General features: G+C 43.8%; 1 protein-coding gene across 2 annotated transcripts in view; it reads left to right on the top strand.

The window, feature by feature from the left end:
- Positions 1-25,018, top strand: part of tek (TEK tyrosine kinase, endothelial) — a 68,001-nt gene extending 42,983 nt beyond the window's left edge. For both annotated transcript variants that reach the window (XM_038983172.1, XM_038983171.1), the window contains 20 exons: positions 1,418-1,555; positions 2,927-3,052; positions 3,179-3,324; positions 3,642-3,786; positions 4,221-4,379; positions 6,048-6,182; positions 8,681-8,793; positions 9,047-9,227; positions 9,853-9,950; positions 10,088-10,325; positions 15,366-15,526; positions 15,869-16,082; positions 16,571-16,681; positions 17,651-17,841; positions 19,518-19,631; positions 20,187-20,257; positions 21,212-21,252; positions 22,702-22,798; positions 23,840-23,939; positions 24,177-25,018. In XM_038983172.1, the coding sequence (XP_038839100.1) occupies positions 1,418-1,555; positions 2,927-3,052; positions 3,179-3,324; positions 3,642-3,786; positions 4,221-4,379; positions 6,048-6,182; positions 8,681-8,793; positions 9,047-9,227; positions 9,853-9,950; positions 10,088-10,325; positions 15,366-15,526; positions 15,869-16,082; positions 16,571-16,681; positions 17,651-17,841; positions 19,518-19,631; positions 20,187-20,257; positions 21,212-21,252; positions 22,702-22,798; positions 23,840-23,939; positions 24,177-24,251 (2,654 nt within the window). In that variant the 3' untranslated portion in view covers positions 24,252-25,018. The remainder of the gene's footprint in view (positions 1-1,417; positions 1,556-2,926; positions 3,053-3,178; positions 3,325-3,641; positions 3,787-4,220; positions 4,380-6,047; positions 6,183-8,680; positions 8,794-9,046; positions 9,228-9,852; positions 9,951-10,087; positions 10,326-15,365; positions 15,527-15,868; positions 16,083-16,570; positions 16,682-17,650; positions 17,842-19,517; positions 19,632-20,186; positions 20,258-21,211; positions 21,253-22,701; positions 22,799-23,839; positions 23,940-24,176) is intronic.
- Positions 25,019-27,602: the final 2,584 nt, after the last annotated feature.

Below are 27,602 nucleotides of genomic sequence, written 5' to 3'. Positions count from 1 at the left end.
GCAGGAGAGGCTTCGGGACAAGTTTCTGAATGTCCTTGAGTGGCCCAGCCAGAGCCCGGACTTGAACCCGATCAAACATCTCTGGAGGTTCTAAAGATGGCGCCGACAGACATGCTCTGCCTCTAGCTTCAACTTTGCAGTATTTTTTTGTTGTTGTGTTTTTTCTTCCATTTATTTATAAACATTTAGCTACACCTGCAATAACATCTGCTAAATATGTGTTTGTGACCAATATAATTTGATATGATTTTGAGAGACCTGAAAGCAACGCTCCACATCCAACGTGACAGAGCTTGAGAGGATCTGCAGAGAAGAATGGGAGAAACTCCCCAAATACAGGTGTGCCAAGCTTGTAGCTTCATACTCAAGAAGACTTGAGGCCGTAATCACTGCCAAAGGTACTTCAACAAAGTACTGAGTAAAGGGTCTGAATACTTATGCAAATCTGATATTTCAATATATATTTTTTTTTATATACATTTGCTAAAAATGTATAAAAAACAGTTTTTGCATTGTAATTATGGGGTATTGTGTGTAGATTGATGAGAAGAAATAACAACAACAATTTAATCAATTTTAGAATAAGGCTGTAACCAAACAAAATGTGGGAAATCAAGGGGTCTGAATCACGTGTGTGATTGTTGGGGTTATGGGGGTTAAATATATGTCCTATTTTTCTTATACCTGCTATTTCTCATTTTTATTTGTTATTTATTTATTTTTATTTAACCGGTATTTAACTAGGCAAGTCAGTTAAGAACAAATTCTTATTTACAATGACGGCCTAGGAACAGTGGGTTAACTGCCTTGTTCAGGAGCAGAACGACAGATTTTTACCTTGTCAGCTCGGGGGATTCAATCTAGCAACCTTTTGGTTACTGGCCCAACGCTCTAACCACTAGGCTACGCTGCCACCTCTACACCCTAACCACTAGACTATGCTGCCACCCTGCCGCCCCCATTACAGGCATTCATTTTGATAGAAAACTTTATTGTCCCGAAGGGAATGTGGTTTATTGTCTACTAAATGTATCCTGGCTGATTATGTGCCATGTGATTTAGTGCTTTGTTCTCTTATCTCGCTCTTTGGAATGTTTCCAAATCTCCATGGAATGTTGGTCGGGACTTTAGAGTGCTGGAATGCCATTTTGTTTTACAGTGTGTGGTGTGGTCAGGGCACTAGGTAGTAAACGGGATCTGCTAAGCAAATGACCCTCTATAAATCACTAAATACATTTACAGTAGTATATGTATTTAGTGATTGTTAGTGCCTTAATGATGATGCACGGTCCATATATTTAGAATGATCTCTTTTTAAGTATTTGTTAACATATTGAATGACATTACATTTGATCTATATTTCTGCATATCTCCAAATTAACCCTGAAACCTGATCAAAGTGTCATTTATTTTCCAGTGTGTGGCGAGGGTAAGTTTGGGAGGACGTGTAAAGAGTGGTGTAGAGATGGATACTGCAGGGCCATGGTGTTCTGTCAGAGAGACCCATACGGCTGCTCCTGTGGTACTGGCTGGAGAGGATTCAACTGTAGTGAAGGTGAGGAGATAGGACTTGTTTGAGTTTGAGAGTTTATTGAATTTTTTTACAGGGACAGTGCACATTAATCAACGTTTCAGTAAAAGTGACGGTTTTAGCCAGCCGGCTAATTTTCAACCGCAGTCCCTGGGCAAGTTATTGTTTCTACACTGATATACTGTACATTGATACGTTTATAAAAAATGGAAAATGAAGTTGTGATCTGGTGGTTCCAGATCAGTTCATTCTCATTATGTTCCTATGGTTGTCATTATCATCAATGACGGTAAGAGATCTGGGACCAGGCTACCATGAAGTATAAGTTAGCAAAATCAGATCTGGGACCAGGCTACCATGAAGTATAAGTTGGCAAAATCAGATCTGGGACCAGGCTACCATGAAGTATAAGTTGGCAAAATCAGATCTGGGACCAGATTACCATAAAGTATAAGTTGGCAAAATCAGATCTGGGACCAGGCTACCATGAAGTATAAGTTGGCAAAATCAGATCTGGGACCAGATTACCATAAAGTATAAATTGGCAAAATCAGATCTGGGACCAGGCTACCATGAAGTATAAGTTGGCAAAATCAGATCTGGGACCAGATTACCATAAAGTATAAGTTGGCAAAATCAGATCTGGGACCAGGCTACCATAAAGTATAAATTGGCAAAATCAGATCTGGGACCAGATTACCATAAAGTATAAGTTGGCAAAATCAGATCTGGGACCAGGCTACCATAAAGTATAAATTGGCAAAATCAGATCTGGGACCAGGCTACCATAAAGTATAAGTTGGCAAAATCAGATCTGGGACCAGGCTACCATGAAGTATAAGTTGGCAAAATCAGATCTGGGACCAGAATACCATGAAGTATAAGTTGGCAAGATGACACAACTAGATTTGGGACCAGGCTACCATGAAGTATAAGTTGGCAAGATGACACAACTAGATCTGGGACCAGGCTACCATGAAGTATAAGTTGGCAAGATGACACAACTAGATCTGGGACCAAGCTACCATGAAGTATAAGTTGGCAAAATCAGATTTGGGACCAGGCTACCATGAAGTATAAGTTGGCAAGATGACACAACTAGATCTGGGACCAGGCTACCATGAAGTATAAGTTGGCAAAATCAGATTTGGGACCACGCTACCATGAAGTATAAGTTGGCAAGACAACACAATCAGATCTGGGACCAGGCTACCATGAAGTATAAGTTGGCAAGACGACACAATCAGATCTGGGACCAGGCTACCATGAAGTATGGTATCCCATCTGGTTGAGGTTATAATAGTCGATCACCTTTCTTATTGCTAAACTACAGTGGTTTGTTTATTCATAGATAGTACTGTCATGTATTTCTGTGTTTGTCCCTGTGTCTCTCAGCTTGTTCTCCGGGGTTCTATGGAGCTGACTGCAGGCTGACGTGTGAATGTGGAGACAAGGGACACTGCGACCGGTTCCGTGGCTGTGTATGTGTGGGACGACACGGTTCCCGCTGTGAGAAAGAAGGTTAAAACTTCAGCTCCACAAACTCTCCACTATCATATTAAAGCTATATGGATGTTGTTACTGTTCCCCTGAAACTGAAGAATTCACTACATTGTTGTTGTTGTTGATGATGATGTTTCCTTTTAGACAGGGCACCTGTCGTAGTCAGTAACCTCATGGATACAGAGTTGAATGCTGGGGTTCAGTACATTGTCAACTGTAGCGCCACGGGTCAACCAGCTCCTCTACACAGTGAGATCATCCTACTCAAACCAGGCAAAACCAGAATATATGTAAGTGTTAATCTGGTCCCCACATCTGTTTGTGCTGTCTTGTCAACTCCTGGTCATAGACACACCAGGGTCAAGATAGCACAAATGGATTTGGGACCAAGCTATGTAAGTAGCAGAGAAATTATCAAATTGGATATTTTAAGAATGTGTTTCTTTATGTAGATGGAAGTTTATTTGATAATTCAAAAATAATTAGCATTAGCAATGATTAGCAATTACCACGATTAGCAATCACCCCTATTTCTTCTTATCACATGCTTAATTCACAGCGCTAATATGTGATTCTATTTGTATGGTTGGATTGATGTTTTCCCTAGGCATTTGACACTGATATGGTGAATGACCAGACCACGTCTAAGTTCAGGGTGGATAAGATCACTGAGAGAGATACTGGTTGTTGGATCTGTCAGGTGAAAACTACAGCTGGGCAGGCAGAGAGAGAGTTCATGGTCAACGTCAAAGGTAGGAGAGAACCTGCTTCGTCTTTGCCTCCTCCTTCGTCTTCGCCTCCTCCTTCGTCTTCGTCTCCTGCTTCGTCTCCGTCTTTGTCTCCTCCTTCCTCCTAGTTTCCTCCTTCATTTTTGCCTCCTTCGTCTTCGCCTCCTCCTTCCTCTCCATCTCCTTCGTCTTCATCTCCTCCGTCTTCATCTCCTCCGTCTTCGCCTCCTCCTTCGCCTCCTCCTTCGACTCCTCCTTCCTCTTCGTCTCCTCCTTCGTCTCATCCTTCCTCTTCATCTCCTCCATCTCCTTCGTCTTCGCCTCCTTCTTCGTCTCCTCCTTCCACTTCATCTCCTTCGTCTTCGTCTACTCCTTTGTCGTCTTTTTCTTGAAAATGTCTTCCATTTTGTGAATGTGGATTTGAACACTTCTCTTCTCTCTTCCTCTCTTTCTCTCAGTCCCTCCGATGCCCCAGTATCCTCCCATGTTGAATGGTAGTGGTCCGTATCACCTGGTTGTGCTGGTCAACAAGGAGCCGTACACAGGAGACGGACCGGTGACCTCTGTCAAGGTCATCTACAAGCAGGTCAATACCTCTGTATGGAAGACCATTGAAGGTAGTGTACACCATATACATGAACTCTTACCTGTACTGTCTACCACAGACATGAACTCTTACCTGTACTGTACACCACAGACATGAACTCTTACCTGTACTGTACACCACAGACATGAACTCTTACCTGTACTGTACACCACAGACATGAACTCTGACCTGTACTGTACACCACAGACATGAACTCTTACCTGTACTGTACACCACAGGCATTAACTCTTACCTGTACTGTACACCACAGGCATGAACTCTGACCTGTACTGTCTACCACAGACATGAACTCTTACCTGTACTGTACACCACAGACATTAACTCTTACCTGTACTGTACACCACATGCATGAACTCTGACCTGTACTGTCTACCACAGACATGAACTCTGACCTGTACTGTCTACCACAGACATGAACTCTTACCTGTACTGTACACCACAGACATGAACTCTTACCTGTACTGTACACCACAGACATGAACTCTTACCTGTACTGTACACCACAGACATGAACTCTTACCTGTACTGTACACCACCGACATGAACTCTGACCTGTACTGTACACCACAGACATGAACTCTGACCTGTACTGTACACCACAGACATGAACTCTTACCTGTACTGTACACCACAGACATGAACTCTTACCTGTACTGTACACCACAGACATGAACTCTGACCTGTACTGTACACCACAGACATGAACTCTTACCTGTACTGTACACCACAGACATGAACTCTTACCTGTACTGTACACCACAGACATGAACTCTTACCTGTACTGTACACCACAGACATGAACTCTTACCTGTACTGTACACCACAGACATGAACTCTGACCTGTACTGTACACCACAGACATGAACTCTTACCTGTACTGTACACCACAGACATGAACTCTTACCTGTACTGTACACCACAGACATGAACTCTTACCTGTACTGTACACCACAGACATGAACTCTTACCTGTACTGTACACCACAGACATTAACTCTTACCTGTACTGTACACCACAGACATGAACTCTTACCTGTACTGTACACCACATACATTAACTCTTACCTGTACTGTACACCACAGACATTAACTCTTACCTGTACTGTACACCACAGACATTAACTCTTACCTGTACTGTACACCATAGACATGAACTCTGACCTGTACTGTCAACCACAGACATGAACTCTGACCTGTACTGTCTACCACAGACATGAACTCTTACCTGTACTGTACACCACAGACATGAACTCTTACCTGTACTGTACACCACAGGCATGAACTCTGACCTGTACTGTCTACCACAGACATTAACTCTTACCTGTACTGTACACCACAGGCATGAACTCTTACCTGTACTGTCTACCACAGACATGAACTCTTACCTGTACTGTCTACCACAGACATGGACTCTTACCTGTACTGTACACCACAGACATGAACTCTTACCTGTACTGTACACCACAGGCATGAACTCTGACCTCTACTCTACCTAGATCAGCTCTTCTACTCTGATGGTCTCTGGTCTCAAAGGAAGGATAATGATTTGCTAAATGTTACCCATGAAGTGTGACAGAGATATCACATTCCTCTCCCCTCTCTCTCTCCCTCCCTCTATATCTCTCTCTCTCCCTCCCTCTATATCTCTCTCTCTCTCTCCCTCCCTGTCTCTCTCTCAGTGGTTGGTCCAGTAGTGAAGCTAGAGAACCTGTCTCCGATGACCCACTACACCACCTTCATCCAGTTGAGTCGCCATGGCGCCGGTGGGGCGGGGTTTCCAGGTCCAGAGGCCAGCTTCTCCACACAGATGCTTGGTGAGAACCATAGAACCATTACGATCCATAGAATTAGAATGTCTTTGTAAGAACCATACGATCCATAGAATTAGAATGTCTTTGTAAGAACCATACGATCCATAGAATTAGAATGTCTTTGTAAGAACCATACGATCCATAGAATTAGAATTCACTAACATTCTAGTTCTGTGGTAATAACCACCCCAGTAATCTTATTCAGATGCTGGGTAGTAGGTAAGAACCACCCCAGTAATCTTATTCAGATGCTGGGTAGTAGGTAAGAACCACCCCAGTAACCTTGTTCAGATGCTGGGTAGTAGGTAAGAACCACCCCAGTAACCTTATTCAGATGCTGGGTAGTAGGTAAGAACCACCCCAGTAACCTTATTCAGATGCAGGGTAGTAGGTCAGAACCACCCCAGTGATCTTATTCAGATGCTGGGTAGTAGGTAAGAACCACCCCAGTAATCTTATTCAGATGCTGGGTAGTAGGTCAGAACCACCCCAGTAACCTTATTCAGATGCTGGGTAGTAGGTCAGAACCACCCCAGTAATCTTATTCAGATGCTGGGTAGTAGGTAAGAACCACCCCAGTAATCTTATTCAGATGCTGGGTAGTAGGTCAGAACCACCCCAGTAACCTTGTTCAGATGCTGGGTAGTAGGTAAGAACCACCCCAGTAACCTTATTCAGATGCTGGGTAGTAGGTAAGAACCACCCCAGTAACCTTATTCAGATGCTGGGTAGTAGGTAAGAACCACCCCAGTAATCTTATTCAGATGCTGGGTAGTAGGTAAGAACCACCCCAGTAACCTTATTCAGATGCTGGGTAGTAGGTAAGAACCACCCCAGTAATCTTATTCAGATGCTGGGTAGTAGGTAAGAACCACCCCAGTAACCTTGTTCAGATGCTGGGTAGTAGGTCTGAACCACCCCAGTAATCTTATTCGTTCTCTTTATTCTTAACCTCAGGTCATATATATTACATGACCAACAGTATGTGGACACCTGCTGGTCCAACATCTCATCCCAAAATCATGCTTGTTCATTAATATGGAGTTGGTCCCTCCCTTTGCTGCTATAACAGTCTCCACTCTTCTGGGAAGGATTTCTACTAGATATTAGAACATTTATGTTGGAACATTGCTGCGGAGACTTGCTTCCATTCAGCCACAAGAGCATTAGTGATGTCGGGCACTGATGTTGGGCGATTAGGCCTGGCTCGCAGTCAGCGTTCCAATTCATCCCTAAGGTGTTCGATGGGGTTGAGGTCAGGGCTATGTGCAGGCCAGTCAAGTTTTTTCACACCAATCTCGACAAAACATTTCTGTACGGACCTCGCTTTGTGCACGTGGGCACATTCCCCAAATTGTTGCCACAAAGTTGGAAGCACAGCATAGTCTAGAATGCCATTGTATGCTGGCTGTAGCATTAAGATTTCCCTCCACTGGAACTAATGGGTCTAGCCCGAACCATAAAAAACAACCCCAGACCATTACTCCTCCTCCACCAAACTTTACAGTTGGCACTATGCATCCGGGCAGGTAGCGTTCTCCTGCATCCGCCAAAACCAGATTCGTCCGTCGGACTGCCAAATGGTGAAGCGTGATTCATCACTCCAGAGAACGCGTTTCCACTGCTCTAGAGACCAGTGGCGGCGGCGTTTTACACCACTACGGCCGACGCTTGGCATTGCGCATGGTGATCTTATGCTTGTGTGCGGCTGCTTGGCCATGGAAACCCATTTCATGAAGCTCCCGATTAACAGTTATTGTGCTGACGTTGCTTCCAGAGGCAGTTTGGAACTCGGTAGTGAGTGTTGCAACTGAGGACAGACAATTGTTTTGCACGTTAAACACATTTCAGCACTCGGCGGTCACGTTCCTGTGTGGCCTACCACTTCACGGCTGAGCCGTTGTTGCTCCTAGATGTTTCCACTTCACAATAACAGCACTTACAGTTAACCAGGGCAGCTCTAGCAGGGCAGAAATTTGACCAACTAATTTGTTGGAAAGGTGGCATCCTATGATGGTGCCACGTTGAATGTCACTGAGCTCTTCAGTCAGGCCACTCTACTGCCAATGTTTGTCTATGGAGATCGCATGGCTGTGTGCTCGATTTCATACACCTGTCAGCAACAGGTGTGGCTGAAATAGCTGAATCAGTCATTTGAAGGTGTCCACATACTTTTGTATATATAGTGTAAGCATTGAGCTACTACATCAAGATGAGGAATTTTCCTCTGATCTTGACCTAATAAATGAGACATGGAGGCCTTACAGGAACCTGATTTACCGCTAGCCTCTGAGTTACATAGCTAACCCCATAAACAATGAGATTTTAGACTGTTTGCCCAAGGAATTTCACTACTAAATCAACTGACCTATAGCGGGGATCCCAGTCTCCCAATGACCTCTAACCCTGAGACATGGTTGTAGACTCCTATGACCGTTAAACAGCCATGTATCAGGGTTAAATTACCTCAACGACTCCCTCTTCCCTTCCCCCCCCTCCAGACCTCCCGCTCCCCTCGGGGGTGAGGCTGGTCCCTGAATCCCAGACCTCCCTGAGTCTGTCCTGGGACCGTGTGATGGGGCCTGGGTCGGCTACGGAGGACTGGACCTACCAGGTAAGTGTCTGTGTGTGGCTCAGTTGGTAAGAGTGTAGTGTTAGCAATGGCAGAGTTAAGGGTTCAACTCCCACCTGGGTCGCATACATTAAAATGTATGCGCTCACTGTACTGTAAGTTGCATCTGGTTAAAAGCATCTGTTACAGTATGTACATTGTAGTGTTCATTATTTTGTCTGTTGTAAGACCTACGTCAGCACCGATTCACCAGGTCCGAATAACGGATGATTCTATGATATTATTCTATTACCAGGTGGAGTGTGTTCAGAGCTCGGACCCCGGGACCATTAAGACCTACCAGCTCCCATCCAACTCCACTGGTCTCAAGTTGCCAGACTTGAAGCCCAGACACAAGTATGAGTGTAGAGTGAGGATAATGACGGTGTCAATGGGACAACACAGCCAGCCTGTCTCTGCATGGACACTCAGTAATGGTAATGACAACAACAAGAAAAAAAACACACTTGATCAGGTTTAACAACTTAGGACCGGTGGAAGATGATCTGCCAAACGAAAAAGAAAAATGAGCACCAGAGATTCTGATCTTATTGACTCCAGTGATTTAGTTTACTTGTTTTTTAAATAAAAATAGCAATGTATTGTTTTGTCCCTGTGTCTCCAGTTTGCCACAGGGCTACTATGGTGCTACAGATGTCTTCTACATTAAAAAAATCCTACTGTATATACTTTTCACCTTTATTTAACCAGGTAGGCTAGTTGAGAACAAGTTCTCATTTGCAACTGCGACCTGGCCAAGATAAAGCATAGCAATTCGACACATACAACAACACAGAGTTACACATGGAATAAACCATACATACAGTCAATAATACAGTAGAACAAAAGAAACAAAAAGTCTATATACAGTGAGTGCAAATGAGGTAAGATAAGGGAGTTAAGGCAATAAATAGGCCATAGTGGCGAAGTAATTACAATATAGCAATTAAACACTGGAATGGTAGATGTGCAGAATATACACAGCTAGAACAGCTTTCATTTCTTCCAATTCCCTCAAAGTGACCTACTTTTACACCTGTCCTATCCCGTCTGTTCTGTCAGAGTTGCCCCCGGCTCCGTCCGCCATCAGGAGCTGCAACATAACAGACACCTCAGCCATCATTACCTGGTCTCTGGCCGAGGGTCACTCCATCTCCAAGGTCATTCATTGATTGATTATTTGAATTGATTTAAAATGACATATAAAGCAGCTCCAACCAGAGAACACTTTCTAAACAATTCACAAGGAATTAGCACAGCAATGAACCTGCAGCCTTCTTTCCATTGTGCTCCTTAGGTGATGCTGCGTTTCCAAGACAACACCCTGGCCGACTACAGCCAGCTGGCAGAGATCAACGTTCCTCAGCAGGCGGAGGGGCTACAGGGTCAGGTAGCCAATCAGATGCAGTTCCAGCTGCGTGGTCTGAAACCTGACACTCCGTACCTGGTGGAGATCTGGTCCAAGAACAACATGGGAGAGAGTCTAGAGAAACCTCAGATCCCCCTCCGGACCATGACGCTGCAGGAGAGCTCTCGTAAGTTAGTTACCCACAAAACATCACAGGAAATATATTGTAAGTTAGTTACCCACAATACATCACACCAGTAAGTTAGTTACCCACAAAACATCACAGGAAATATTCTGTAAGTTAGTTACCCAACAATGCATCACACCATTAAGATAGTTACCCACAAAACATCACAGGAAATAGCCTGTAAGTTAGTTACCCAACAATGCATCACACCATTAAGATAGTTACCCACAAAACATCACAGGAAATATCCTGTAAGTTAGTTACCCACAAAACATCACAGGAAATATCCTGTAAGTTAGTTACCCACAATACATCACACCTGTAAGTTAGTTACCCACAATACATCACAGGAAATATTCTGTGAGTTAGTTACCCACAATACATCACAGGAAATATTCTGTAAGTTAGTTACCCACAATACATCACACCATTAAGTTAGTTACCCACAATCAATCAATAAAATATATTTATAAAGCCCTTCTTAAATCAGCTGATGTCACAAAGTGCTGTACAGAAACCCAGCCTAAAACCCCAAACAGCAAGCAATGCAGGTGTAGAAGCACGGTGGCTAGGAAAAACTCCCTAGAAAGGCCAGAACCTAGGAAGAAACCTAGAGAGGAACCAGGCTATGAGGGGTGGCCAGTCCTCTGCTGGCTGTGCCGGGTGGAGATTATAACAGAACATGGCCAAGATGTTCAAATGTTCATAGATGACCAGCAGGGTAAAATAATAATGATCACAGTGGTTGTCGAGGGTGCAACATGTCAGCACCTCAGGAGTAAATGTCAGTTGGCTTTTCATAGCCGATCATTAAGAGTATCTCTACCGCTCCTGCTGTCTCTAGAGAGTTGAAAACATCTCTACCGCTCCTGCTGCTCCAATTGAAACTGGAGCAGCAGCACGACCAGGTGGACTGGGGACAGCAAGGAGTCATCAGGCCAGGTAGTCCTGAGGCATGGTCCTAGGGCTCAGGTCCTCCGAGAGAGAGAGAGAGAGAGAGAGAGAGAGAGAGAGAGAGAGAGAAAGAAAGAAAGAAAGAAAGAAAGAGAGAGAGAGCATACTAAAATTCACACAGGACACCGGATAAGACAGGAGAAATACTTCAGATATAACAGACTGACCCTAGCCCCCCGACACAAACTATTGCAGCATAAATACTGGAGGCTGAGACAGGAAGGGGCAGGAGACACTGTGGCCCCATCCGATGATACCCCCGGACAGGGCCAAACAGGCAGGATATAACCCCACCCACTTTGCCAAAGCACATCCCCCACACCACTAGAGGGATATCTTCAACCACCAACTTACCATCCTGAGACAAGGCCGAGTATAGCCCACAAAGATCTCCCCCACGGCACAACCCAAATTCTAGGGACAATAAGGAGGCCTGCGTCTTGTGACCGTAGCGTACGTGTAGGTATGTACGTCAAATCGGAAAGATAGGTAGGGGCAAGCCCATAGAATGCTTTGTAGATTAGCAGTAAAACCTTGAAATCAGCCCTTGCCTAAACAGGAAGCCAGTGTAGAGAGGCTAATAGTAACAGTAATATGATCACATTTTTGGTTCTAGTCAAGATTCTAGCAGCCGTATTTAGCACTAACTGAAGTTTATTTAGTGCTTTATCCGGGTAGCCGGAAAGTAGAGCATTGCAGTAGTCTAACCTAGAAGTGACAAAAGCATGGATACATTTTTCTGTGTCATTTTTGGACAGAAAGTTTCAGATTTTTGCAATGTTACGTAGATGGAAAAAAGCTGTCCTTGAAACAGTTTTGATATGTTCGTCAAAAGAGAGATCAGGGTCCAGAGTAACGCCGAGGTCCTTCACAGTTTTATTTGAGATGACTGTACAACCATCAAGATTAATTGTCAGATTCAACAGCAGATCTCTTTGTTTCTTGTGACCGAGAACAACCATCTCTGTTTTGTCCGAGTTTAAAAGTAGAACATTTGCCGCCATCCACTTCCTTATGTCTGAAACACAGGCTTCTAGGGAGGGCAATGTTGGGGCTTCACCATGTTTCATCGAAATGTACAGCTGTGTGTCATCCGCATAGCAGTGAAAGTTAACATTATATTTCCGAATGACATCACCAAGAGGTAAAATATACAGTGAAAACAATAGTGGTCCTTCGGCGCCTTGAGGAACACCGAAATGTACAGTTGATTTGTCAGAGGACAAACCATCCACAGAGACAAACTGATATCTTTCCGACAGATAAGATCTAAACCAGGCCAGAACTTGTCCGTGTAGACCAATTTGGGTTTCCAGTCTCTACAAAAGAATGTGGTGATCGATGGTATCAAAAGCAGCACTAAGGTCTAGGAGCACGAGGACAGATGCAGAGCCTCGGTCTGACGCCATTAAAAGGTAATTTACCACCTTCACGAGTGCAGTCTCAGTGCTATGATGGGGTCTAAAACCAGACTGAAGCGTTTCATATACATTGATTGTCTTCAAGAAGGCAGTGAACAACAGCTTTTTCTAACATTTTTGTGAGGAATGGGAGATTCGATATAGACCGATAGTTTTTAATATTTTCTGGGTCAAGGTTTGGCTTTTTCAAGAGAGGCTTTATTACTGCCACTTTTAGTGAGTTTGGTACACATCCGGGGGATAGAGAGCCGTTTATTATGTTCAACATAGGAGGGCCAACCACAGGAAGCAGCTTTTTCAGTAGTTTAGTTGGAATAGGGTCCAGTACGCAGCTTGAAGGTTTAGAGGCCATGATTATTTTCATCAATGTGTCAAGCGATATAGTATTAAAAAACTTGAGTGTCTCCCTTGATCCTAGGTCCTGGCAGAGTTATGCAGACTCAGGACAACTGAGCTTTGAAGGAATACGCAGATTTAAAGAGGAGTCCGTAATTTGCTTTCTAATGATCATGATCTTTTCCTCAAAGAAGTTCATGAATTTATCACTGTTGATGTGAAAGCCATCCTCTCTTGGGGAATGCTGCTTTTTAGTTAGCTTTGAGACAGTATGATTTTTTGGGGGGGGATTGTTCTTATTTTCCTCAATTAAGTTGGAAAAATAGGATGATCGAGCAGCAGTGAGGGCTCTTCGATACTGCACGGTACTGTCTTTCCAAGCTAGTCGGAAGACTTCCAGTTTGGTGTAGCGCCATTTCCGTTCCAATTTTCTGGAAGCTTGCTTCAGAGTTCGGGTATTTTCTGTATACCAGGGAGCTAGTTTCTTATGACAAATGTTTTTTATTTTTGGCTAACAGCCTGCTGCCTGGCCTGCACCCTATCTCATTGTGGAGCTAGGGGAGTTAGAGCCCTGTCTATGTTCATAGATAAGATGAGAGCACCCCTCCAGCTAGGATGGAGTCCGTCACTTCTCAACAGGCCAGGCTTGGTCCTGTTTGTGGTTGAGTCCCAGAAAGAAGGCCAATTATCTACAAATTCTATCTTTTGGGAGGGGCAGAAAACAGTTTTCAACCAGTGATTTGAGTTGTGAGACTCTATTGTAGAGCTCATCACTCCCCCTTACTGGGAGGGGGCCCACAATACATCACACCATTAAGTTAGTTACCCACAATACATCACACCATTAAGTTAGTTACCCACAATACATCCCACCATTATGTTAGTTAACCACAATACATCACACCAGTAAGTTAGTTACCCACAATACATCACACCATTAAGTTAGTTACCCACAATACATCACACCATTAAGTTAGTTACCCACAATACATCCCACCATTATATTAGTTACCCACAATACATCACACCAGTAAGTTAGTTACTCACAGTACATCACAGTAGTAAATTAATTACCCACCATACATCACACCATTAAGTTAGTTACCCACAATACATCACACCAGTAAGTTTGTTATCCACAATACATCACACCAGTAAGTTTGTTACCCACAATACATCACACCAGTAAGTTAGTTACCCACAATACATCACACCAGTAAGTTAGTTACCCACAATACATCAAACCATTAAGTTAGTTACCCACAATGCATCACACAAAACCTCATATCCCCATCTGTACCATGACACCACAGGAGTCACGACGACCATGACCCAAACTCTCACTCTATCCCCCATGACCCCCTGCAAGAGTGCTCCCATAAATTACCCTATAAACCCTCGCTCCACCATCCACCCCCTGCTTAGTTCAGATTACCAACCAGCAACCCCCACTAAGTGTCTTGTGACAGACAACATGCAATTAATCAAGTAGCTGGCAAATGTGAGGTTTGGTTTACAACCCACTCAATGTGACATAACTCCTGGGGACTAAGACTACAACCCACTCAATGTGACATAACTCCTGGGGACTAAGACTACAACCCACTCAATGTGACATAACTACTGGGGACTAAGACTACAACCCACTCAATGTGACATAACTCCTGGGGACTAAGACTACAACCCACTCAATGTGACATAACTCCTGTGGACTAAGACTACAACCCACTCAATGTGACATAACTACTGTGGACTAAGACTACAACCCACTCAATGTGACATAACTCCTGGGGACTAAGACTACAACCCACTCAATGTGACATAACTCCTGGGGACTAAGACTACAACCCACTCAATGTGACATAACTACTGGGGACTAAGACTACAACCCACTCAATGTGACATAACTCCTGGGGACTAAGACTACAACCCACTCAATGTGACATAACTCCTGGGGACTAAGACTACAACCCACTCAATGTGACATAACTACTGGGGACTAAGACTACAACCCACTCAATGTGACATAACTCCAGTGGACTAAGATAGTAAGACTATCTTACTATGTAGTAAGGTTTCCAACAAATGACTATTGCCAACACATGTCCTTCCAAGATACACACTGATGAATGCTCCCGCAGTTTATTGTGCAACGTTTCGACCCAAATGTCTTCATCAGGGATCCTTAAGCCAAGTTATTGGATTGTGCGTACACTATGTTTGAAACATATTCCTCCTCCTCCTCCTCCTCCTCCTCCTCCCCCTCCTCCTCCTCCTCCTCCCCCTCCTCCCCCTCCTCCTCCTCCTCCTCCTCCTCCTCCTCCTCCAGGTCTGGCTGGGCTTGGCAGCGATGGTAACATGTTGTTCTACGCCATTCTGGGTTCAGCTGGCATGACCTGTATCACCATCCTACTGGCCTTCTGTATCGTCCTGCAGCTGAAGAGAGCCACCTTCCAGCGTCGTATGGTCCAGGCCTTCCAGAATATAGTGGTATGTTCAGATCAATAGAACTTGTTTTATACCCCCCTTTGGGGAAATCAAACAAATTTGTCTTTGACTCTCAGGCTTTTCAGAACATACTGGTAGGTTGGGTTGGCCTGACTAACTCTCACATTGTTTCAGACAGCTTTTCAATTGTGCAAGACAAGTTCACTCTTGAGGGCAATGAAGTATTCAATCCTATTATATTCTACTCTATCCTACTCTATTCTACTCTACATCTCTCTAGCGTTGCTCGTACTGTACATACTATAAACACAGATATCTGAATGATCACAAATTATGACATTTCTAGATAAAAAAAAATCTCAGATTTTCTTTTCCATGCTGTAGAGAGAGGAGCCAGTGGTCCAGTTCAGTTCTGGCTCTCTCAACCTGCCCAGTAGGAAACATAAGAACCCAGAGAAGTCCGTGGCCTATCCCACCCTGGAGTGGAGCGACATCAAGTTCCAGGACGTCATCGGAGAGGGAAACTTTGGCCAGGTGCTCAAAGCTCGCATTAAAAAGGACGGTCTGAGGATGGACGCTGCTATAAAACGCATGAAAGGTGAGGCTGTGCTCCTGGAATGGATGGATGGATGGATGGATGGATGGATGGATGGATGGATGGATGGATGGATGGATGGATGGATGGATGGATGGATGGATGAATGGATGGATGGATGGATGGATGGATGGATGGATGGATGGATGGATGGATGGATGGATGGATGGATGGATGGATGGATGGATGGATGGATGGATGGATGGATGGATAGATGGACGGACATTTGAAAGGACTGAAATGGATGGGGGAATTAATGAATGAATGAATCACTGAATGAATAGATTGAATGTCTCCCCATCGATAACGATCCTAGAAGACACAACCTTGGTATATTTCTGAGACTTAAAGGCACAGTCAGTGATTTGTGTGTCTGACAGAGTATGCCTCTAAAAGACAACCACAGGGACTTTGATTTTAGTGTCACAACTCTGTGTGTGTGTGTGTGTGTGTGTGTGTGTGTCTTGTGTGGGTGTGTGTGTGTCCCACAGAGTATGCCTCTAAAGATGACCACAGGGACTTTGCAGGGGAGCTGGAGGTGCTGTGTAAACTAGGACACCACCCCAACATCATCAACCTACTGGGAGCCTGTGAACACAGAGGTACGATACAAACATCTCTGATGGGTTTCACTGTTGATCAGATGGGTTTTACTGTTGCTCAGATGGGTTTTACTGTCGAACAGACGGGTTTCACTGTTGATCAGGTGGGTTTTACTGTTGATCAGGTGGGTTTTACTGTCGAACAGACAGGTTTTACTGTTGATCAGATGGGTTTTACTGTTGATCAGATGGGTTTTACTGTTGATCAGATGGGTTTTACTGTTGATCAGATGGGTTTTACTGTTGATCAGATGGGTTTTACTGTTGATCAGATGGGTTTTACTGTTGATCAGATGGGTTTTACTGTTGATCAGATGGGTTTTACTGTCGAACAGACGGGTTTCACTGTCGATCAGGTGGGTTTTACTGTCGATCAGACGGGTTTCACTGTCGATCAGGTGGGTTTTACTGTCGATCAGACGGGTTTCACTGTCGATCAGATGGGTTTTACTGTTGATCAGATGGGTTTTACTGTTGATCAGATGGGTTTTACTGGGCTGTCGAACAGATGGGTTTTACTGTTGATCAGATGGGTTTTAGTGGGCTGTTGATCAGGTGGGTTTTACTGTTGATCAGGTGGGTTTTACTGTTGATCAGGTGGGTTTTAGTGAGCTGTTGCATGTTCCATGGTAATACTATTAGATTAAGAGTAATGAAGGTCAAGCATTCCATTTAAAAGACAAAGTGACAGTCAAACAGATGACAGTTTATTGGAAGGATTCAAAGAAATATGGACACTGTTTGACACATTTCTTTCCACATTAACAATGCATATCAATGAATAAAGTGCTAAGGTGCTATAATGTTACCCACCTCTGTCTGTTACCTTTCACCAGGGTATCTGTACCTGGACATAGAGTCCCCCCTCACTGCAAGCTGCTGTAATTTTACCCACCTCTGTCTTGGACAGGGTATCTCTAACTAGTGGTATATGATATTATAAACCAGGTTTCTCTACCATGTCTCCAGGCTATCTGTACCTGGCCATAGAGTTCGCCCCTCACGGCAACCTGTTGGACTTCCTGAGGAAGAGCAGAGTGTTGGAGACTGACCCGGCCTTCGCTATCGCTAACAGCACCGCCTCCACCCTCACCTCACAACAGCTGCTGCACTTTGCTGCCGACGTGGCCCGAGGCATGGACTACCTGGCTCAGAAACAGGTCAGTACTGGAGACGTGGCCCGAGGCATAGACTACCTGGCTCAGACACAGGTCAGTACTGGAGACGTGGCCCGAGGCATGGACTACCTGGCTCAGAAACAGGTCAGTACTGGAGACGTGGCCCGAGGCATGGACTACCTGGCTCAGAAACAGGTCAGTACTGGAGACGTGGCCCGAGGCATGGACTACCTGGCTCAGAAACAGGTCAGTACTGAAGACGTGGCCCAAGGCATGGACTACCTGGCTCAGAAACAGGTCAGTACTGAAGACGTGGCCCGAGGCATGGACTACCTGGCTCAGAAACAGGTCAGTACTGGAGACGTGGCCCGAGGCATAGACTACCTGGCTCAGAAACAGGTCAGTACTGAAGACGTGTCCCGAGGCATGGACTACCTGGCTGAGAAACAGGTCAGTACTGGAGACGTGGCCCGAGGCATGGACTACCTGGCTCAGAAACAGGTCAGTACTGGAGACGTGGCCCGAGGCATGGACTACCTGGCTCAGAAACAGGTCAGTACTGAAGACGTGGCCCAAGGCATGGACTACCTGGCTCAGAAACAGGTCAGTACTGAAGACGTGGCCCGAGGCATGGACTACCTGGCTCAGAAACAGGTCAGTACTGGAGACCTGGCCCGAGGCATGGACTACCTGGCTCAGAAACAGGTCAGTACTGAAGACGTGGCCCGAGGCATGGACTACCTGGCTCAGAAACAGGTCAGTACTGGAGACCTGGCCCGAGGCATGGACTACCTGGCTCAGAAACAGGTCAGTACTGGAGACCTGGCCCGAGGCATGGACTACCTGGCTCAGAAACAGGTCAGTACTGGAGACCTGGCCCGAGGCATGGACTACCTGGCTCAGAAACAGGTCAGTACTGAAGACGTGGCCCGAGACATAGACTACCTGGCTCAGAAACAGGTCAGTACTGAAGACGTGTCCCGAGGCATGGACTACCTGGCTCAGAAACAGGTCAGTACTGGAGACGTGGCCCGAGGCATGGACTACCTGGCTCAGAAACAGGTCAGTACTGGAGACGTGGCCCGAGGCATGGACTACCTGGCTCAGAAACAGGTCAGTACTGGAGACCTGGCCCGAGGCATGGACTACCTGGCTCAGAAACAGGTCAGTACTGGAGACCTGGCCCGAGGCATGGACTACCTGGCTCAGAAACAGGTCAGTACTGAAGACGTGGCCCGAGGCATCGACTACCTGGCTCAGAAACAGGTCAGTACTGAAGACGTGGCCCGAGGTATAGACCAAACTGATCTGGGACCAGACTAGGTACAGCCCAAACTGATCTGGGACCAGACTAGGTACAGCCCAAACTAATCTGGGACCAGACTAGGTACAGCCCAAACTAATCTGGGACCAGACTAGGTACAGCCCAAACTAATCTGGGACCAGACTAGGTACAGACCAAACTGATCTGGGACCAGACTAGGTACAGCCCAAACTGATCTGGGACCAGGCTCGGTACAGCCCAAACTGATCTGGGACCAGGCTCGGTACAGCCCAAACGAATCTGGGACCAGGCTAAGTCAGTGCGTTATTTTATGTTTCAGATCCCAGAGACAAGAGAGTGCGCTTTTAGTCATAACATCCCATAAACGTAGCACATACTGTAGGATTTATTCTTGTGAGTTGTATATTCTGACCAGATCTCTTGTGATTTCTAGTTTATCCACAGAGACCTGGCAGCCAGAAACATCCTGGTAGGAGAGAACTTTGTGGCCAAGATAGCTGACTTTGGTCTGTCCAGAGGTCAGGAGGTCTATGTGAAGAAGACGATGGTAAGAGTCTCTGAAACTGACAAAACTTAATGTCGACATAAATCACAAGGGTTTTATACTATGAAATCATATGATCCTCTCAGGCCGCTGTGGTCACAAACAGAAGCCTACCTTCCCGTTGGGGAGAGGCACACGCCAGGGCTGCCCACTATTACCACTCTTATTAGCTTTAGTTAAGTTTAGTTTATTAATTCGACCATTTAAAAAAAACAAGCACACATAAAACTTAAAAGCCGTACATGCACATGAATAAAATCATGGAGGCTAACACACAATACAGTCTGGGACTTATTCCATTGTGGTCCTCTTGAGACAAGATGGCTGGACAAGATCCAACACAGTATGGCAGTGAAATAATATAACAAAAACAGAGAAGAAGAACATCTATCTCATCATTCCAGTTACATCATAGGGGTTATTCATATGGGCACAGAAGGCATCAAACATATTTTTACTTTATAAAAATTATTATTAATTATTATATTACTATTATTATTACTTTATTGGTGCTAAATCTTTATTGACAAAGACATCTTCACTGTGTGTGACTCACAGGGACGATTACCTGTCAGGTGGATGGCCATAGAATCACTGAACTACAGTGTCTACACCACCAACAGTGACGTGTGAGTACTGCATCTTTCAAACGACAAGTTTTTAGTTTTTTTTAATGGAAGTGGAATGTTCTAGAAGGGTCCAGACACCTTTTTGTGATTTCACTAGTTTTTGTGAAACTTACCCTAAACAGCAATTCACTTCTTCATCCTTGTTGTGTAGTATGGGGGCCCACCTGAAAAATCACGAATGAAGGCTCCCAAAAACACCCGAAAAATGTCCTTTTAGAAACGGCAAAGCTCTCAGAACAGTGATGCAGGTCTTCGTTAATTAAGCTGTTTCATACCGAATACGTTAAACTGTTTCATACCGAATACGTTAAACTGTTTCATACCGAATACGTTAAACTGTTTCATACCGAATACGTTAAACTGTTTCATACCGAATACGTTAAAACTGTTTCATACCGAATACGTTAAACTGTTTCATACCGAATACGTTAAACTGTTTCATACCGAATACGTTAAAACTGTTTCATACCGAATACGTTAAACTGTTTCATACCGAATACGTTAAACTGTTTCATACCGAATACGTTAAACTGTTTCATACCGAATACGTTAAAACTGTTTCATACCGAATACGTTAAACTGTTTCATACCGAATACGTTAAACTGTTTCATACCGAATACGTTAAAACTGTTTCATACCGAATACGTTAAACTGTTTCATACCGAATACGTTAAAACTGTTTCATACCGAATACGTTAAACTGTTTCATACCGAATACGTTAAACTGTTTCATACCCAAATACGTTAAAACTGTTTCATACAGAACTTTATATTCCAGTTCCAAAATACTGAAACTATCATCTAAACACTGGTAGTGACAGCTGCACAATGAACTTTAAAATACAGTTACACTATATGGACTGACTGTGTACACTGATTTAATCTCTATCACCTCTCTCTCTCCTCTCTCTCTCTCTCTTTCTCCTCTCTCTCTCTTCCCCTTCTCTCTCCAGATGGTCTTATGGTGTACTTCTCTGGGAGATCGTCAGTTTAGGTTTGTATCCAGGATAATTAGGTTTATATCCAGGATAATTAGGTTTATATCCAGGATAATTAGGTTTATATCCAGGATAATTAGGTTTGTATCCAGGATAATTAGGTTTAAATCCAGGGTTATTAGGTTTAAATCCAGGATAATTAGGTTTAAATCCAGGATAATTAGGTTAGTATCCAGGATAATTAGGTTAGTATCCAGGATAATTAGGTTTATATCTGGATAATTAGGTTTAAATCCAGGATAATTAGGTTTAAATCCAGGATAATTAGGTTTATATCCAGGATAATTAAGTTTGTATCCAGGATAATTAGGTTAGTATCCAGGATAATTAGGTTTATATCTGGATAATTAGGTTTAAATCCAGGATAATTAGGTTTAAATCCAGGATAATTAGGTTTAAATCCAGGATAATTAAGTTTGTATCCAGGATAATTGGGTTTGTATCTGGATAATTAGGTTTGTATCTGGATAATTAGGTTTGTATCCAGGATAATTAGGTTTATATCCAGGATAATTAGGTTTGTATCCAGGATAATTAGGTTTGTATCTGGATAATTAGGTTTGTATCCAGGATAATTAGGTTTATATCTGGATAATTAGGTTTGTATCCAGGATAATTAGGTTTAAATCCATGGTAATTAGGTTTATATCCAGGATAATTAAGTTTGTATCTGGATAATTAGGTTTGTATCCAGGATAATTAGGTTTAAATCCAGGATAATTAGGTTTGTATCCAGGATAATTAGGTTTATATCCAGGATAATTAGGTTTATATCCAGGATAATTAGGTTTAAATCCAGGGTAATTAGGTTTGTATCCAGGATAATTAGGTTAGTATCCAGGATAATTAGGTTTATATCCAGGATAATTAAGTTTGTATCCAGGATAATTAGGTTTGTATCCAGGATAATTCGGTTTATATCCAGGATAATTAAGTTTGTATCCAGGATAATTAGGTTTGTATCCAGGATAATTAGGTTTATATCCAGGATAATTAGGTTTAAATCCAGGGTAATTAGGTTTGTATCCATGATAATTAGGTTTAAATCCAGGGTAATTAGGTTTGTATCCATGATAATTAGGTTAGTATCCAGGATAATTAGGTTTATATCCAGGATAATTAAGTTTGTATCCAGGATAATTAGGTTTGTATCCAGGATAATTAGGTTTGTATCCAGGATAATTAAGTTTATATCCATGATAATTAAGTTTATATCCATGATAATTAGGTTTGTATCCACGGTAATTAGATTTGTTTTCAGGGTAATTAGGTTTGTATCCAGGATAATTAGATTTAAATCCATGGTAATTAGGTTTGTTTTCAGGGTAATAATCTACTATATTGACAATGGATTAGAAGTGCAGCCTGATACGTCCAGTGTGTGTACATTACTGTGTGTGCGTCTTATCATGTAGAGTGTATTTTGTGTTGACCTGTGTAATCAGGAGGTACTCCGTACTGTGGGATGACGTGTGCAGAGCTGTATGAGAAACTCCCTCAGAGCTACCGGCTGGAGAAACCACTCAACTGTGACGATGAGGTGTAAGTAGTCTGGAGATGATAGTCTAATCAGGGCTCTGCTGAAGATACAGAGACACACAGGATATAGAGACACGCAGGATACAGAGACACGCAGGATACAGAGACACGCAGGATACAGAGACACACAGGATACAGAGACACACAGGATACAGAGACACGCAGGATACAGAGACACACAGGATACAGAGACACGCAGGATACAGAGACACGCAGGATACAGAGACACAGGATATAGAGACACACAGGATACAGAGACACACAGGATACAGAGACACACAGGATACAGAGACACACAGGATACAGAGACACGCAGGATACAGAGACACGCAGGATACAAAAACACACAGGATACAGAGACACACAGGATACAGAGACACAGGATATAGAGACACACAGGATACAGAGACACACAGGATACAGAGACACACAGGATACAGAGACACACAGGATACAGAGACACGCAGGATACAGAGACACGCAGGATACAGAGACACACAGGATACAGAGACACACAGGATACAGAGACACGCAGGATACAGAGACACGCAGGATACAAAAACACACAGGATACAGAGACACACAGGATATAGAGACACACAGGATATAGAGACACACAGGATACAGAGACACACAGGATACAGAGACACACAGGATACAGAGACACACAGGATACAGAGACACAGGATATAGAGACACGCAGGATACAGAGACACACAGGATACAGAGACACACAGGATACAGAGACACAGGATATAGAGACACGCAGGATACAGAGACACGCAGGATACAGAGACACGCAGGATACAGAGACACGCAGGATACAGAGACACGCAGGATACAGAGACACGCAGGATACAGAGACACGCAGGATACAGAGACATACATAATACAGAGACACGCGGGATACAGAGACACGCATGAAGGAAACAGAATGAAGGATACAGTTTTAAAAACATTTAAAAAATAAGTTCAAATCAGATTCAAGTTTATTTGCGGTATGTATTAAAACCGTATACCACCCCTGTCCTGTGTTGTGTCCAGGTATGACCTTATGCGGCAGTGCTGGAGAGAAAAGCCCTACGAGAGACCCTCGTTCCAACAGATACTGGTCTCTCTCAACAGGATGCTGGAGGAGAGGAAGGTAAAACACACTTTATTTTTTACTCATTCATCTACTCCGTCATTGGTTAAAAAAAAAAAAAAAAAAAAAACACATAGGACATTCAGCAGAGGATTTGAAGTTTCAGTAGGAAGTAGTAGCCGTAACGTAGGTACCAAGGAATGACAGTAGCCCATTGCAAGCTTTCTCTATCAGTTAATTAAGTACCTAACACTATTTCACTTCCTGTTCCTGTTTCCTGTTTCCTGTTGTTTCTAGACATATGTCAACACCACCCTGTATGAGAAGTTCACCTATGCTGGTATCGACTGCTCCGCAGAAGAAGCTGGATAACCTTGTGCTAAGCCAAAAACGACAGTACGAAGTATTCCCACTATCACTGCGTTGTACGGAGAATTATAAAGTTACATGGTTTAAGAAATCCTCTTACAAGGGATTCACAGACTAGTATTTTGCGCATATTGTGTATTCCAAGTTATGTGCTAACTTTGTCCAATCATAAAACTGACTTTCAAAACGGTAATCATTGATGTTAAGATGTTTTGTTGTTGTTGATTCTTCTGTTCTGATGAACCGTCCACCCTATTCCCCATACTGTACAGTGCACTACCTAGGGGCCCTGGTCAAAAGTAGTGCACTGGAAAGGGAATAGTGCCATTTGGGACACAGACTATGATAGTCGCCGGCTGACCGATAACAACAGTGTAACTGTTGACCTTACAGATGTAGGATCTTAATTTGAGCCAGTTTGCTACAGCTGGAAAATAATCCTGCAGCAACAGGAGATGTGAATTATTACGTGGGTTATAATACATTTTTCATTAGGGCAAATCAAGTCTGACATTTTAAAGTGGAAATTCAAAAATGTAAAAGCCTTTTTAAACCTTGAATATACACTACAAGTTTGCATTTCCAGCTGTGCAGGAAAATTCCCAACAACAAAAAAAGTGATCAAATGAAGATCCTACATCTGTATAGTGTAACATACATGGCAGCCTGCTGTAATATCAGATGTAAATGTCTTTAAGAAACCATTACTTAGTAAGAAAATGGTATCCTTAAAATTAAAACGTTTTGTGATTAAATTCTTATCTGTGATATATGACTTGTGTGATACTTTTTTTTAAAAGTACAAAAGAGATGAGTGCAACAAAGCATACCACCTAATACTAAAGCAGTACACTATTATTTCATGGCACAAGTCTGTAATACTGGAGTTATTCTGTCCTTATTTCTATCCATTTTATATCCAGATAGTTCAGGATAGGTCAGTGTTCCTGGGTTGAGTGTCCAGTAGAAATCCAGTCTGTATCTGGCTGTTACCCCCACGGTCTCCTCGCAGGGTCTTCTGTCTGCTACAGGGCTGTTCCTAGTCTCTGGGTCACTCTGTGGTCTGAGTCCACAGGGCTGTCCCTAGTCTCTGGGTCACTCTGGTCTGAGTCCACAGGGCTGTTCCTAGTCTCTGGGTCACTCTGTGGTCTGAGTCCACAGGGCTGTCTCTGGTCCACAGGGCTGTCACTAGTCTCTGGGTCACTCTGTGGTCTGAGTCCACAGGGCTGTCCCTAGTCTCTGGGTCACTCTGTGGTCTGAGTCCACAGGACTGTCCCTAGTCTCTGGACCACAGGGCTGTCTCTGGTCCACAGGGCTGTCCCTAGTCTCTGGGTCACTCTGTGGTCTGAGTCCACAGGGCTGTTCCTAGTCTCTGGTCCACAGGGCTGTCACTAGTCTCTGGACCACAGGGCTGTCACTAGTCTCTGGACCACAGGGCTGTCTCTGGTCCACAGGGCTGTCACTAGTCTCTGGTCCACAGGGCTGTCTCTGGTCCACAGGGCTGTCACTAGTCTCTGGACCACAGGGCTGTCTCTGGTCCACAGGGCTGTCTCTGGACCACAGGGCTGTCACTAGTCTCTGGATCACTCTAAGGTCCGGGTCCACAGGACTGTCTCAGGTCCACAGGGCTGTCTCTGGTCCACAGGGCTGTCTCTGGTCCACAGGGCTGTCCCTCACAGATCTCCCTCTGGGCAGAGACAATACACACCTCATATACCCTGAATGATGCGAAAGCTGCCGCCACGATACACGATCCTCCCAGGATATACCACCAGTTGAAGAAGCCGAAGGACACGCCCTTCACGATGCAGTACAGGCCGAAACACACCAGGAAGATCATCGACACGATCTGAACACACACCGGCGGGCTGCTGGCCTCCTCACCCATGGAGGAAACGTCTAGGCTGTACCACCGACTGGTAGGCTGAGCTGCAAGAGATGGGTCTCTCATGGGACAAGGGGCGCAAGCTGTGGCCCAAAGACAAGACTCCCGGTGGCAGACGATTGTCGCAGCGTTAGCTACGAGGAATAAGTCAATTATGTACCAACTGACACGCCAGCATTAAACCTCCTCTTCGGTTAGACAGACTCAGACAGAGACACACTTAGCTCCACTGAGGTGAGAGGTACTGTAGAGGTGGGCTGTGAGTGCCTGGTCAGCTTTATATATTAGCCTACTGTTGTACATGGATCTGATTGATTAGACAACTCTCTTTTTAATTAGCTGTGGTGAGGATCAACCTTGACTTTAATCCATGTTGAGAACCTCTGAGGTGAATTAAAAAAAACACACTGGTGGATTTAAAGCACTGTGAGTGGCTGTCCATGGAGAGAACTCTTCCTACGTTGAGGTGTTAGCATGTTAGCCTCTGTGCTATTTATCACCCGTCTAATCACAGTGAGGGTGTTAGCATGTTAGCCTCTGTGCTATTTATCACCCATCTAATCACAGTGAGGTGTTAGCATGTTAGCCTCTGTGCTATTTTTCACCCGTCTAATCACAGTGAGGGTGTTAGCAATGTTAGCCTCTGTGCTATTTATCACCCATCTAATCACAGTGAGGTGTTAGTATGTTAGCCTCTGTGCTATTTATCACCCATCTAACCACAGTGAGGGTTAGCATGTTAGCCTCTGTGCTTTCTATCACCCATCTAATCACAGGGAGGGTTAGCATGTTAGCCTCTGTGCTTTCTATCTCCCATCTAATCACAGTGAGGGTTAGCATGTTAGCCTCTGTGCTATCTATTATCAATCTAGTCACAGTGAGGGTTAGCACAGAGGCTAACATGCTATCTATTATCCATCTAATCACGGTGGGGGTTAGCATGTTAGCCTCTGTGCTATCTATAATCCATCTAATCACAGATAGTGTATAAGTAAACTAAGCTAAACTAATGAGCTCAGAATAAGAGATTGAACTGCTGTGTTTCTCTCAACAACAGATGAGCCCATTCTGTATCGCAAACAACACCAGTAGGCATGTACTGTATAAAATCACCTTGTGAAAAGATAATACACTTTTTTTCTGGAAGGAATCAAAATACACTTTATTGTTTCTGGTGTAGTAATGTTTACATGGAATCATAAACAGTCAAACTAAATGTTAAAAATAATTGTAAATAAGTGTCAGTGTCTAGTTTATGATATATTATCATCACTTTGTAGGTCAGACGCTTTGTGTTGGTTATTATTGTAAACTGAACAGTCAAGTTACAGACTGATGATTGAATAACAAACTTGATTGTAGTGTTGCTAAAGTATCATAAATACATATTCACTAGGCTAAGGATGCCAGCACAACAAGTTAATTTACATAGAAAGAAGTCCTCATGGTGAAGTAATGAAAAACAGGAT

This window comes from Salvelinus namaycush, unplaced genomic scaffold (genome assembly GCF_016432855.1).
Source record: "Salvelinus namaycush isolate Seneca unplaced genomic scaffold, SaNama_1.0 Scaffold15, whole genome shotgun sequence".
NCBI lineage: Eukaryota > Metazoa > Chordata > Actinopteri > Salmoniformes > Salmonidae > Salvelinus > Salvelinus namaycush.
Note: the sequence above shows the minus strand (reverse complement) of the source record. Positions and strands in the feature narration are given on the sequence as shown.